General features: G+C 36.2%; 2 protein-coding genes across 2 annotated transcripts; one reads left to right on the forward strand and one right to left on the reverse strand.

Annotated features, from left to right (window-relative positions):
- Nucleotides 1-1,535: 1,535 nt before the first annotated feature.
- On the forward strand, nucleotides 1,536-2,717 carry LOC106453789 (eukaryotic translation initiation factor 3 subunit B-like; the record flags this gene model as incomplete). Its single annotated transcript, XM_022720327.2, has 1 exon — nucleotides 1,536-2,717. A coding segment is annotated over one exon (1,068 nt), but the record flags the coding sequence as incomplete, so codon positions are not given.
- Nucleotides 2,718-9,169: 6,452 nt separating this feature from the next.
- LOC106455022 (transcription factor bHLH95-like) lies at nucleotides 9,170-11,895 on the reverse strand. The gene is made up of 3 exons (XM_013897085.3): nucleotides 11,015-11,895; nucleotides 9,655-10,164; nucleotides 9,170-9,565 (listed from the first exon to the last, which is right to left on the reverse strand). The coding sequence occupies exons 1-3, from the start codon at nucleotides 11,339-11,341 to the stop codon at nucleotides 9,461-9,463; spliced, it is 942 nt and encodes a 313-aa protein (XP_013752539.1). The 5' UTR covers nucleotides 11,342-11,895; the 3' UTR covers nucleotides 9,170-9,460.
- Between the last annotated feature and the right edge of the window lie 2,038 nt (nucleotides 11,896-13,933).

Here is a 13,933-nt window from a genome sequence, read left to right on the forward strand (position 1 = left end):
AAAAAAATCGGTTTTGCGGTTTCGGCAGGAAAATTCGATTTTCCGGTTTTGGCGGGAAAACTCATTTTGTGATTTTGGCGGGAAAACTCGATTTTGCGTTTTTGGCGGGAAAACTCATTTTTTCGGATTCGGCGGGAAAACTTGGTTTTTTGGTTTCGGCAGGAAAACTCATTTTGTGGTTTTGGCAGGAAATTTGGGTTTTGCGGTTTTGGCGGAAAATTTGGGTTTTGCGGTTTTGGCGGAAAAACTTGTTTTTGCGGTTTTGGCAAGAAAACTCAGTTTTACGGTTTTGGCGGGAAAACTCGGTTTTGCGGTTTTCAGTCGGAAAACTCGATTTTAAGGTTTTGGCGGAAAAACTCGGTTTTGCGGGTTTTCAGTCGGAAAACTTGATTTTAAGGTTTTGGCGGAAAAACTCGGTTTTGCGGGTTTTCGGGTTTGGCGAGAAAACTCGGGTTTGCGGTTTTGGCGGGAAAACTCGGTTTTGCGGTTTTTAGTCGGAAAACTCGATTTTAAGGTTTTGGCGGAAAAACTCGGTTTTGCGGGTTTTCGGTTTTGGCGAGAAAACTCGGGTTTGCGGTTTTGGCGGGAAAACTCGGTTTTGCAGTTTTCAGTCGGAAAACTCGGTTTTGTGGTTTTCAGTCGGAAAACTCAATTTTAAAGTTTTGGCGGAAAACTCGGTTTTGGGGTTTTGGCGGGAAAATTCGGTTTTGCGGTTTTCCGAGAACACTCGGTTTTGCGGTTTTGACGGAAAAACTTGGTTTTATGATTTTGGCGGAAAAACTTGGTTTTGCAATTTCGGCAGGAAAACTCGATTTTTCGGTTTCAGCGGGAAAACTCATATTTTGGTTTCTGTGAGATAATTTATTTTTACGGTTTTGGCGGAAAAAACGTTTTTTGCAAATTTTATATAATTTAATTAAAATGGTGAAAATGTAATAATATAACTGAAAACCCATGGGTACACCATTACCCTTTTATATTTACCCAATATAAATATGAGTTTCAAAATTAATACCCATAATCGACCCAATAAATCTTAGACGGGCAAAAACCCAACCCATTATTAGTGGGTTTGGGTAAACCCATGGATAATTACCTATGTTAACATCCCTACCTGGAAGACGGTTGGGAGCAAAGCTGGATCTAGTCGATCCCAAGAGGAATCAAACATTCAGACAGAACGCTCTTACTTGCAGTTTATCCAGATCGAAAACAAAAATACTCTCTTTGATCTTCCATGCTCTTCTTCTGTGACCAGGAAGTTTTATGACAAACCCTTGGACTCCAAGTGCTTTAATGTTGGAGCCTGGGATGAATTATTTGTCCGTGTTGGCAGAAATGACAAGCTTATATGGAATGATAATTGGTCTGTTGCTGATGGCACCGCATCTTTTTTCATGTTTCCTGCTGATAAGAGGGTACCTTCGCGGTGGTCTCCTCAAGGCACGTTCTTTGTCACAGCAGCTGACCACAACATGGTCATTATTTGGGGTTCAAGATATTGTACGGACTTTGGGCAACTCTTGCGTTTTTGACATTATCAGGTAGAAGAGTTTGATATTTCCCCAGGTGAAAAATACCTGGTCACCTATAGCAAACCAAAACCAAGGGATCCAAATGGACTCTGGCTTAAGATCTTCGATGTGAGAACTGGGACAGCAATCGTTGGACTAAATAATGTTGATGTTGCTGATTCCCCACAGTGGCCTCTTATTATAAGATGGGCTGGGGGTAAAGATGATGAATTCTTTGCCATTCTTAGCAAAAACAAGACTGTATCTGTCTTCGAGACCAAGAAATTCAACCTGTTGGGCAACGCCCCACTGCTCCTTGATGATGTTATAGATATTTCCTGGTCTCCAACTCAAGCTGTACTTGCAATACTGTTGAAAGCAAGTGGCAAGCAGCCTGTCAAGGTTGTTCTTCTGCAATTCCCCAACAACGTTAAGCTGGCCGAGAAGGATCTTACCGCTATTCTTGGCGACTGCAAGATGCACTGGCAGAGCAATGGTGATTACCTCGCTGTCAATACTTGCGGGGGATTTGAGTTTTTCCGCATCAAAGAGGAAGGCATACCCACAGATTCTCTCAAGGTGGACAAGAAGATCCTGGCTTTTGCGTGGGAGCCTAGCGGTCACCGATTTGCTGTGATTTACGGAGACGAACCAAATCTGTCTGTCAGTTTCTACTCGATGAAGACACCTGGAAAGGTCACAGAGCTTACTACTTTGAGCAACAGGCAAGCAGATGCTCTCTTTTGGTCGCCCAAAGGCAATCGCATTGTCCTTGCTGGATTGAAAGAGGGCAACCTTGAGTTTTTTGATGTGGACCAGCTTGCTCAAATTTCCCCAGTTGCAAACGTGGTGGCCAACCAGGTTGCTTGGAATCAGAGTGGGAAATATGTTGCCACAGTGTTTACATCTCCACAAGAGAAAATTGATAGTGATTGTCACAGTGAACCAGATGATCCTCGTGAGAGTTTGACTATCTGGTCCTCCGATGGAAAGCGTCTTTTTGTTCATCAGTGTCAATTTCCTATAATCCAGCTGGATTGGCGCACTCACGGAGGAATCATAGATGATGACATGCTTAAGAAGCAATGAAGAAGAATGCTTTACTCTTTATATAAATTTATGCAAGTATTTAAACTTCTTATGTTATTTGTCAACTTCTCTGCAACTATTCTCTTTGGTAGAATACATAACTTGTTTTTTCTTTTTTTTTTGTCATCACTCCAGTAACTTGTTATAAAGCTACTGTTTGGTCCAATAGAGGTAGGAAGATTATGCCTTTGAATGTTTAACACGTGTACGCTGCTTTTGTTTTAGTATTCGAGTATCATTGTTGTTAAAAAGAAAAAGAAGAAATTTGGGCTTTTTTGCCCCATAACCAAAAATTTATAAAAATGATTTTTATTAACTATTTCCTTTGTAGCTTTTCTTAAACAGAAAATATGCTCAACTCTTCTTCTAATAGTTTCTTTTATAATTTTTTTTCTTTCTTTTATCCATGGCCTAACGTTTTCTTCTCTTTGTTCTTTATTGTACACCCTTCTCTTTGTTATTAGAGCATTTCCAACCCAATATCATTTTTCCTCTAAAATGGAGTAAAAAATAAGTATGTAATAAAAAGTACTCTAACCTTACTTTACTTTTTACTTCATAATAAAATTTATTCCATAAATGGAGTAATATATTTTTGTTTGTTCATTCCTCTATTATGAAATAAAAAATAGTGTTGGATTGGAACATTTTTTTTGTTCCATACTTAATTTTACTCCATTTTGGACGAAAAAATTAAGTTTTACATTGGAAATGCTCTTAAGTATCTACGTAAAACCAAAACTACTTACACTATGGTTTTATAGGCGATGTTGAACTCCCCAAAAAGATATGACTCATCACCCTTTTCATGAGAAACAAACGGGAGTATAGAAGACATTTGTTAGGTTAATGTTTGGTAGAAGCCAATCCGTACCAAAATTAACTAAAACAAGTATGATTTGGGAAACATTGATACATTTAATCCATTAATGATGGCAAAAGCTGTGGGAATGAAGCTGATGTGCCAACTTTGATGACAACATGCATTGGATGGTTCACAAATTAAACAAGTCAGAACAATGCGAGTAAGTTTGTGGAGAAGCCAAACTCTAATATACACATCACATAAATATTCCTTAGACTATGTACATTGGTATAATTTGTTCAACACCCATTTTTTTTCCTACATGTAGATCCTACATTAAGTATTTTGTAGTGATCGAGAGTTTAATCTGGGGAAAAAATAACATGGGCAACGATATCTTTAGAACGCAATGAATTAATCAAGTATGAATCGACAAAAATGGATCCTATTCGTATGCCGAATAGCATATAAATATCAGGAAAAGAAAGATCGTGACTGGATTCGGGATCAAGTTGCCTACGTACCCGTCAAGGGATTCGGGATCAAGTTTCCTACGTACCCGTCAAGAGATGTCGGTTTCTTCGGTCTCGGGAGAGACCTCGGATTCTCAGTCTCGAGCTCGATGTTTGCTTCGAGATCTCTTGTCTTGAATAACTAGTAGTTAGTGTACGATTGATAAGTTCTCGAACTGCATATGATCTCTTTAGGGTCGCTATCGTTATGGATTCTTGTTTTCACAATTACGAAGATGTGTTTATTATTGGGAATCTCATCTCTCTCGTTCTTCTTAAATCATCAAAAAATGGATGACTTGTTTAATCATTAAATAGATATAAGGATTCCATCATGTGTTGGTGGAGGAAGATGGCGATCTTGCCGAGACCGAAGTCTCTTTTCATGTTCGTGGGTCTTTATTCCTTTTTTTACAAGCTTTGTGTCTCGTCCATCTCCAGAAGAAGCCCCCTCTTTACAAGAGTAATAACTTCGTCTTTTATAGGAGCAATCAGCCTCCGTCAGTTCGTAAGTTAGTTGCACGTGCTCCTTAATATTTGATCAAATCTTTGACCTCTTCTTAGGTCCATGTGAGTCCGAGATATGGGGAGCTTGCTAACTAACTTTTGACGTCGTCTTTTGACGTTTTATTAATCACATGAAACTTGGTGCCCAATTATGGTGCAACATTTGTCCCCCAGTTCTTCAAGCAAGGTGGCGAGGTTGGAGGGCAGTAAAGCATCCGGAACAATAATACAATTCCAAGTTGATTTTCTTCTAGGGAGTTTACAAAGTCGTTTGCCATTACTTAGTGAGGTCGCTCACAAGAGGTCGCATGAAGCATTTGGTCTTGGCTCCTTTGTCGTGATCAAAATATGAGTCCGACCTAAGCTACTAGATGCATTACACCGAGTCATCTGAGGTTCTTTTGATCATCAGGTGACCGATTTCGTTTATGTACACGGGTCCGGACAAGATTTCGATGTAATAAAATGTGGATCCTGCTGGTGAGATGAAAGTTGGATGGAGCTTGTGGCTGTAAAGGTAGTGGGCCGAGCTTGTGCACAGGGTTGCTGATGAGGAGTTACCTTGATCTCTCGTGGTAGATTGGACTTGCATAATAAATATGTTTATTAAGCTTGTTTTATTTTATGAGCTTTTTGATATGAATCTAGTCGTTTATTTCATGCCGTTTGTGTAAATATTTTGTGTTTGTGTAAAGGTATGGAACTAGAAATATAATCCCATTAATGAATCATTAAGTCAATGCAAAATGATCGGCTACACGTTCGACATTTGAGTTCTTACTTTGGTTCGGTTACTGGAGCAATTTATATCGCTCGTCCTCGAGGTGTTTTGCGAGATAGAAGCTGATCAGGAATCTAACTCGCGGGCCAGTGATGGCCTAAGGACGTGGTTTATCGATATTGTTTTTTCTTTTATTATATGGATGGTATTTTAGGTGATTAGGTCGATGCGAGCTTGGGTCGTCTGAGACCGCATGGTAAACTCGCTAAGAATTCAAGCTTGTGCAAGAAGAGTGTATTAAACATTTTGCAGTTGAATAAGTTTATTTATGAAGTTGTGATGCAAAATAATGAATCAATATGAATCTGATGACTTAGAAGATCACAATAGCTATGCAAGAATATGTATTATCTTATGCACTATATTGATATGCATAAATAGATTATAAAGAATTTTTTACCGCATGGATGTCTTTTGGTCCTGGTAACTTTGAGCTAACTGAGAAGTAAATGTGTTGGACGTTTGATCATGTGTTCCTCGTGTAGCTGATGAGAGGGCGAGGCGTCCGGGATATGAATTATTTATTTGGTTCGCATACAACTCGTCCATTTCAGATCATATCGAGCGTCCTGTCACTTGTAAGTCTAGACGTAGTTTGATTATAATTGTCTCAAGGAGACGTCTGATTAGTGTAAACTGCATCGTATGGAGACGAGCTCATGTGATTGGCATGAGCTAGGTTCATTTTTGTTGTGTGTACGATTCTGGACTTTTAGCCAATTTGTGTTTATTTAATGAAATAAACATAAAGAAATACTCTTCGTGTTCTTCTCGTTCCATAATCAGATGGTGGAGGAATCTTTTGGTCGTTTCGCAAACGTAAATGATTTAATTACATAGAAAGCAAGTAATCTTTTTGGTCCCTCTCTTGCTCAGCCCGAGCTCTCCTTAGGTCTCGAGCTCTCATGCTCGGAATGCCGTTTACGGAGCCAGGTCACGTTTGAGGACTTGAGATATAAAGCTTTTTCTTTATTGTGGTCTTGTTTTCGTTTAGAAATATGCGTATCATTATGATTTGTCTAGATTCGTCGTTTGCTTTCAAAGAAAGTAACTTCATGGTTAGGTTCGTCCATGGAACACGTCCTTCGTCTACTATGCTTTTTTCAAGTTCGAATCTCGTGAAAAGAGGTCATTTCGTTTTGAGGAATCAGTTTTAGCCTTCCTCCAACGAATTCGAGTTCTAGGATAAAATAGAGATATCATTTTTTTTCTTTATCAGAAGATGAGGCAGGAGTCTTGCGAGCTGTTGAATTTGTTGAGTTATGTGTTTTATAAACATCATATCCACCTCTTTAGGTCATTAGTGGAGGATATCGTCCTTCAGTGTTCACTCTTTTCAATGTAACCTATGAAATTGTTTTACATTGGTACTATTTCGCAAGTTGGTCGCTTATGGGCTCGGGTTAACGAAATTGTTGGAAACATCCTATTAAGCTTACTTGGTCCCGTTATCTGGAGCTCGAAGGCTCGAGGGGTTTTCCTGTTTAAGTTCCCGGTCCGAACTTCGTCTGGTCCTCTTAAACTCAGGTTTGGTGGTTGGATCCGGAACCAAGTGAGTCGTCTCTTCGGTCTAGAAATATACAGATCGTGAGATGGAAAATTTAGGAGCACCTGGAGATTCTCGGTGGTTTGGCGATGGGAGTGGCGCGTGCGCATTACAGCTCCTTCTCCTCTTTAAGGAGTGTGCTGTCGGCAAGGGAGATACCTGCCTGAAGTAGTAGATTGAACTATAGGATTGTCTCCGCTTGGTCTGTTGTTCCGTCGGTTCCCATCAGATCTGATGGTTAGATCGTTTGTTTTATGCGTCTTAGTGACCAGGGTGGCAGCGACCTGTGGCTCCTGGTTTCATCATCGTGGATCAAGTCTACCCCGGTTGGGTTTGATCTTTGATCAATCGTACCATGCTGGCAGTTTTCGTCAGTCTTGAGCGAGGAATCAGTTCAGTTGTCTCCAGCGAGAAGTTTTTTTGCACTGGTCTCGAGCGAGATGTCGGCTTCCTCAGTCTCGGGACGTTGGCTTCATCGCGATCTCATCAGATCTGTTGGGCCTAAATTATCAAACCAAATGGGTAAAATAATATAAGGCAAGAATTGAAGAGAAATGGGCCTACGGGTTAATAAAAAGCCTTTTGGCTTTAATGAAGAAACTGAGTAAAGTCTCACATCGGTTGGGAGACTCAATGTTGAGTTATATATATGGCTTCATGCTATGAGAGGTTAAACAGCTCAAGGGGAGAGAAGGCTCACCATGCGCGCCGCTGCCGCCGTCTAGCTGGCTTGGACTTTTGGCCTGATAAGAATTTTTTTTTTTTACCAAGTTAAGCTCAATGTTGGTGGGCCAGCTTGATGATAATGAACCGTAGAGAGTACTAGACCTAATGCTTGTATCATATAGATGATCCGGTGGTGGGCTTCGCCGACTAAACCCAACTCTATCTTGCCCATATAATATCATCGACAGTAGGCCAGAAGTACTGATGGGCTATGCATGAGCCAGACCTCACAAAAACGATAAAAAATGGTAACTCAATCATGAAAATGTACAGTTTTGTAGCTGATAAAATCTCTTTGTTGTTTTGAGTTTGTTTCTTTTGTGTGGATCTTGTGTGAGAGAAACTTAGATACCGATTGTATAGCAAGTATATTTTAGCTGCTGAAGAAGTCTTGATAGATGTTGCCTAACTCTTATTAGAGTTAATGAAATTGTTGTAGTTTATTGTTTATTTTTTGGGTTGTTGTGGAGGTCACACTATTTTCAGGCTTGTGTGAGGATTATTTATTGTCGAGTGGTGGGTCTCATGTGGGGTTATTGTCGGGATTATTTATTGATTTTAGGCCTTGATTTTATGTAAGGTTAATTTTTTTTTTGATATTCTATATTGACGAGAATTCAGTGAAAGTCAATGGTGGACAATTTAAAAAGGAAGAAGGGGTCTTGACTTTCGTTGATGGAGAACTCGTTTTGTTCACGGTGGATTTAGCTTTTGTCTTCACAGCTTTGGTGTTAAAGCTGTTTGAGAGAAGGATCGTTGTTGGGAAAATGTGGTTCAAGCTCCCTTCTGAAAGTTTTGACGTGTAAGCCTTTGTGCGGAAAAGTGGAGCTTAAAAAGAAGAATTTGGAAACAGCAGCTCGATGATATAAAGAAGTTGACATATACATTGAAAAATCTGTTTCTAAAGAGGATAAAGAGACGAGCTTACATGAAAAAGAGAAAGAGAATCATGAAGAGCAGAAGGTGGTAATGTACAATTCACACCCAAAAAACCAGCGGCCAAGATTCTTATGTCCAAGACGTGAACACCTTTGATGGCATACGACAAGCACACATTTTTGCTACCACCACAACCTATGTAACTAATGTTGCTTGATGACCACGATCTTAGATCCATCTATCGAACAAATCAATAACACCCTAACAATCGAACAAAAAGGAAATATCTCTATACAGTGTTTAACGATTATTACCTGTTTCGGTATGTGGAAATGCGTTCCTCGACTTCGATTTTGTTCGATTTTGGTGTATAGGTTCTTCGACTCTCTATTCTTCGAAAGAGACAATATAGAGTTGAAGCAATCGTGTTGGGTCATATTTTTATTTAATTGGGTCGGATGGGTCAGAGAAATCACTTAGCAGACCGACCGAAAAACTGACGGTTTTAATGTCTTCGGCGTCCATGTGACGACTTCTGATTAATGTAATTAAGCTTGTGATGTTCATTATATGACATCATAAATTTGAAGGATGTTAGCATGTATAACATATATTTCATGTAGGTATATATACATTAGTTTATTTTGCATGGTTAGCCATGTGATGTGATAGTCAGTATGTACATCAGGTAGTTATCAATCATTTTTCCAAAATAAAATACACCATATTGTTGTTTTAAATTTATTACGTATGTTGGAAACATGTATTGGACAAATAAAAAATAGGGTAAATATAAATGCATCTTCATCATACAGAACAATGCATTCTATATTCTATTGGACAATGTTTGCCAATATACATTGATTAAGGAAAAATAAACTAAAATTTCCGGGAACAAGCACTAAGACAACAATGTTCCAAGAAGATATCACTTCTCTTTATTCTTGTTTTGCTTTCTTATAATGGGTGTTAAAGTTCAAAGTCCAAACTAATCTCTGCATGCACATAAAAAAAAGGACTTTGCAAAAGACCCTAAAGTACTTAAAACTGAAAATTCATTTTATGACCTGAAAATAAATTTAAACCGAAGCCATATTTGATTCAAGAAGATGAAAAACATAAGGCCATTTCTTGAGCAGCTTGCTTGAAAATTTCCGCAGCTCCAAACCCATCTCCCAATAACTGATTCTCATAGCTCGGCTTTACCTGTACCATTACAAAGAAAAGAACCATCATAAATAACAAAAACTACAACATATAACATGAACATGTTATGACCATAATATATATTATACTTGTGCTTGGATCATGTAGGTGCTCCGGAAAACATTAGAGGAGACACTAGCAAATATAACGTCAATGTTATACTTCTCAAACAAGTAACACATATTAGTGAAAACCCCTGATTTGTCTTTAGGGCAACACAAACTGAAGAAAGCTTCATTTCCACAAATATTCAGCACGGCGTTACGTGTGGACCAAGTATCAAACTCAGCAGTCGGGTCATCACAAGGGTAGGGCAGGTTCATGCTGGAAGAAGATATCTGATTGGCCAATAAAGCTTCACGGGAGTAAGAATCTGCTGAGGCGGCACCTACGGGAAGGATATGGGGCTGGTTTGATATTGGTGTGAGGAGAACTGTAGGAGAAGAAGATGGATCATAAGGGAAAGCAGTAGTAGTTGTTGTGTTTGAAGCCGAAGAATATTGAAGTTTCTCGAGTTTTCTCATCTGGAGATTATGTAAAGTTTGTTCAAGGGATTTGATGGAGCTCACTGCCTCGTCTACGATTGTTGATTTGTCTGCCTGTGAATCATGAATTAAAATAGTATTTAATACATGATTTTGCGTAACGTAAGATATCCGACACATTAACATCCCCACAAATAAAGTATAACAAAAAGGAACCAAGGAATCGAAAGCCTGGCAGGTTTGCCAAATTACACCAAATCTAAGTGACATATATATATATGTGTGTGTTTATATAAAGCGAAAGGATACGAAACTTAACTTGAAAAGGAAGAAGCATAAATAGTTGAATAAATCGAAATCTAAAACATAATTTTGTTTTTTTTTTGAGAAAATGGCTAAACATAACTTTTTCTTGCTACTAAAATTAACATAAATTAAAATTCCTCAAACCAATGAAGATTTGACATTTTGATTTATGTGCGATCACATCATCTGCGCCTTAAACAATTGTTCTAGATGAAAAAAAGACCACAAACGATTTAGATAAATTGTTCTAAAACATAATCTTATGTTAGTTGTTTGAGAAATCGTTTGTAACTAATATAATATATAAGAATGAGAACCGTATCTAAGTTGATACTAACTATCTTTCATGATGTAATAAAAAGAATGAACTTTTTTAAAGGTAAGATTTGCAGAACTAAATAAGATGGATGAGGTTGACAAAAAAAAAGATGGATGAGTATATAATTTCATTTCACAAAAATTCCTCTTTTGAAGAGTTGGATAAGACTGAACCATCTCCACAGTATTATATGATTAGTGTTCATACGCATAATTTCTTTATAAAACACAGTAACCTGATCCACATGCAAATTACCTATCGAAAACTGAACTTAATACGAAAAAAAATATGAAGACTAAAAAAGCATTGATAAGTCGTTTATTATTTAATCAGGTATACCTTAGGAGGAAGTTGGGGAAGCAAAGCATGTAGTTTAGCAAACATATCTCTCATCTTCTTCCTCCTTTCTCTTTCAGTCCATATATGTATTTCATGATCGGGTGATTCTTCTACATGATTTTTCTCATTTCTTTGGGTCCTCTTTTTTCCTTTTGAAGCTTTCTTATCGGATGTCGGAATTTCAGACGGATGAGAAGGACGCACTAGAGGCGGTTGCTTGTCGATTCTCTTGCAGCCACCTTGAGAATCATCAGAATTGGATATGCCCCACACAATAGTCTCTTGCCCCAACTCTTGAGCATTAGTCATATTGAACTGAATGCTCATTTTACCTTTTTGCTTTGTTGTATTTATTATGCTTCTATGAATGTCTTATATAAAAGAGAGAGACGTTTAAAGATGGTGAAAGAAAGAGAAATAGGAGGAGATATAAATAAAAAGATAAGTGAACTATTAGGAAAAGTCCAAAATATTATCGAAACCGTTACTAAGGCATCAAAATAAAAACGATGTAAAAGTTTTTATTCGAAGCAGTTGTGTAGTTTTAACCTGATAGTACTAAAATATGATACGTAGTGTACCATTAGTCTACCACGATCCTACGTTATAACGTTCAATGCACTTGCCCATATATTACATAATATGGAAAATGCGTTTCTATGAAGGAAACAAAAATTTACCAGAATATTGATTTACGAGTTAACTCATCATTATGCCACAACACCCTGATTTGTCTTTAGCATATTTTGGTTCTCAACGTTCGAATTATTGTGTGGAACAGTGAAGTTAATCAGAATAACAGTTGTACATGAAGTGTATTTTGTAAAACGTTCAAATCAAATAACGTATATTGTATAAATTATTTGTTTTTATTGTTCTTTGGAAATGCCGAAAATAGGTTCCAAAACATATTTTTTTTTTTACTTTACTCAAAATTTCCAATCTGTGTCAGTACTACTTTAAATAAATCTATATAAAAGTTTGAAATTTAGTTATAATTATGACATAGACACACATTTCTTTTCCAAAAATACAGAAGATATATATTCAAATAAATTAAAATTGTTATTGAATATTTTTAAAACGCATTCCTTAAAGAATAGCTGATTTCCTTATTTTACTGATATTTAGTTTATTACGATATATCATTAATTTTATTTCATTTTAAAATATTTCTATAATTTATTTTTTGAAAATTTAAATTTAGGCATTTGAGGAAATTAATCGACATGCAAATTTTAAAATTTTAGTCATTTAATATTTAAAATCTATTTCACACATGATATACTATTATAAAATAAGTACATTTTAAATACAAAAGATATACAATGCTTAATCAGAAAATTTCTCTTGGGGATCATGGAACCATTTTTTATCTTTACCATCACTCATTTTCAAAAATCTCTTCTTCATTAAGTAACAAAATACTCTTATATCTTTGTTATTTATATATAATAAATCATTATTTAAATAAATAAAAAATAAAAAAAATATAAAAAACACTCTAATTATGACCAATTTTCAAAAATATAATTTCTCTATCAAAGACTAATTTAGAAAATTTAATTTATTAAACTAGAAATATCATTAGAGTACTAAGTATTTCAACGAATTTTTCAAGATTTTTCGCTATTCATTTACCAGTTTATTTTATCTGAGAAGCAAAGGGCTCATGTACCTAGTTCTAAATAAATTGGAAACCACTAGAGAAAAAAATTGAATACTTAATTATTTGATGGTAATATATTATAGAATATATTTAAAATAATAAAATGCCAATGATTAAAGAAAATTTCTAATATGTCATGCACAACTCACTAGTCAAATATTTTATCTGATATTTCATTTGATTAATACTACGCGCTAACTCAAAAACAAAGCAACATAAATGAAAGAAGTTACTCTTAATTGAAAAAGTTGTTACTCTGATTTTAAAAAGATGAAAAGCTAAACTTAAGATCCTTAATTAACTTGTGATTATGTTAACTGTCTAATAATTATGTGGTGGTAAAAGCGAGCGTTATCTTCATGGTTTTCAGTGCATGTAATCATTGATATCCAGAGATTCAATTGTCTTTTTCTGATTTTCTTTTGAAGTTAATATATAAAAAACACCTTTTACATTTAACTTTAAATTGTCTGAATCTATATATATAAAGAAATGTTCGCCTCTCTCCCGTGAAGCCACGTCATCAATTCGTGCGTTCTGGGAATGACACGTGTCCCATTTTATATTTAAGACCAAAATAAATGAATGCAGTTAAGGGTAATTGAACCCAACACCTCTAGCACTGGTAATTTTTCTTAGAACCACTAGGCTAAAGTCACTTTTTATAAATACGTGGCCGCGAAAATACTTATTATCGTGTCAGCTGGAAGCCCATGCTTCTTCTACTTGTGTCCAGGACCGACACTGAACTGACATCAAGATTAAGATCGTGAAGTTAAAAACTTTGCTCCAAATAGTTTTGCAATGTTTCCAACCTTTATAACTTGATGCATATAATATATATCAAAATACATTTGTTGTACACGCTTTTATTAGTTTTGCTTTTAAAAGAAGGTATTTACAGTTATAAATGTTTTGTGCCAGTGAAGTAATGGTTGAAAAATCTCTATACATATGTCATTTCAAAATAACACCCAACTTCTATATATAGTCAATACATATGTCCATGTTATATTCTAGACTAAATATTTTCTCTTTTAAAAATATAGAAAACAATTTTTTTAGTCTACAAGCAAATGTTGTAGAGCAAGTATGCATTATACAAAATAATATATATTTAAAATCCATACATAAAAACATAAAAGTTGTTATATGCCTCTTTCTGACACATGCACACTCCACTATGAATAAGAATTAAAAAAAAACAGTATTGTCATCAAACTTTATCACAAATCCATATTTGTACATCT

The sequence above is a fragment of the Brassica napus genome, chromosome A5 (genome assembly GCF_020379485.1).
Source record: "Brassica napus cultivar Da-Ae chromosome A5, Da-Ae, whole genome shotgun sequence".
In the NCBI taxonomy this organism is placed as follows: domain Eukaryota; kingdom Viridiplantae; phylum Streptophyta; class Magnoliopsida; order Brassicales; family Brassicaceae; genus Brassica; species Brassica napus.

Coding starts and splice junctions, on each gene's coding strand:
- LOC106455022 (XM_013897085.3), bottom strand. CDS start 11,341: ATGAGCATTCAGTTCAATATGACTAATGCTCAAGAGTTGGGGCAAGAG. Junction 10,165..11,014: donor TTCCCCAACTTCCTCCTAAG/GTATACCTGATT, acceptor CATGATTCACAG/GCAGACAAATCAACAATCGT. Junction 9,566..9,654: donor CCTACATGATCCAAGCACAA/GTATAATATATA, acceptor GTAATGGTACAG/GTAAAGCCGAGCTATGAGAA.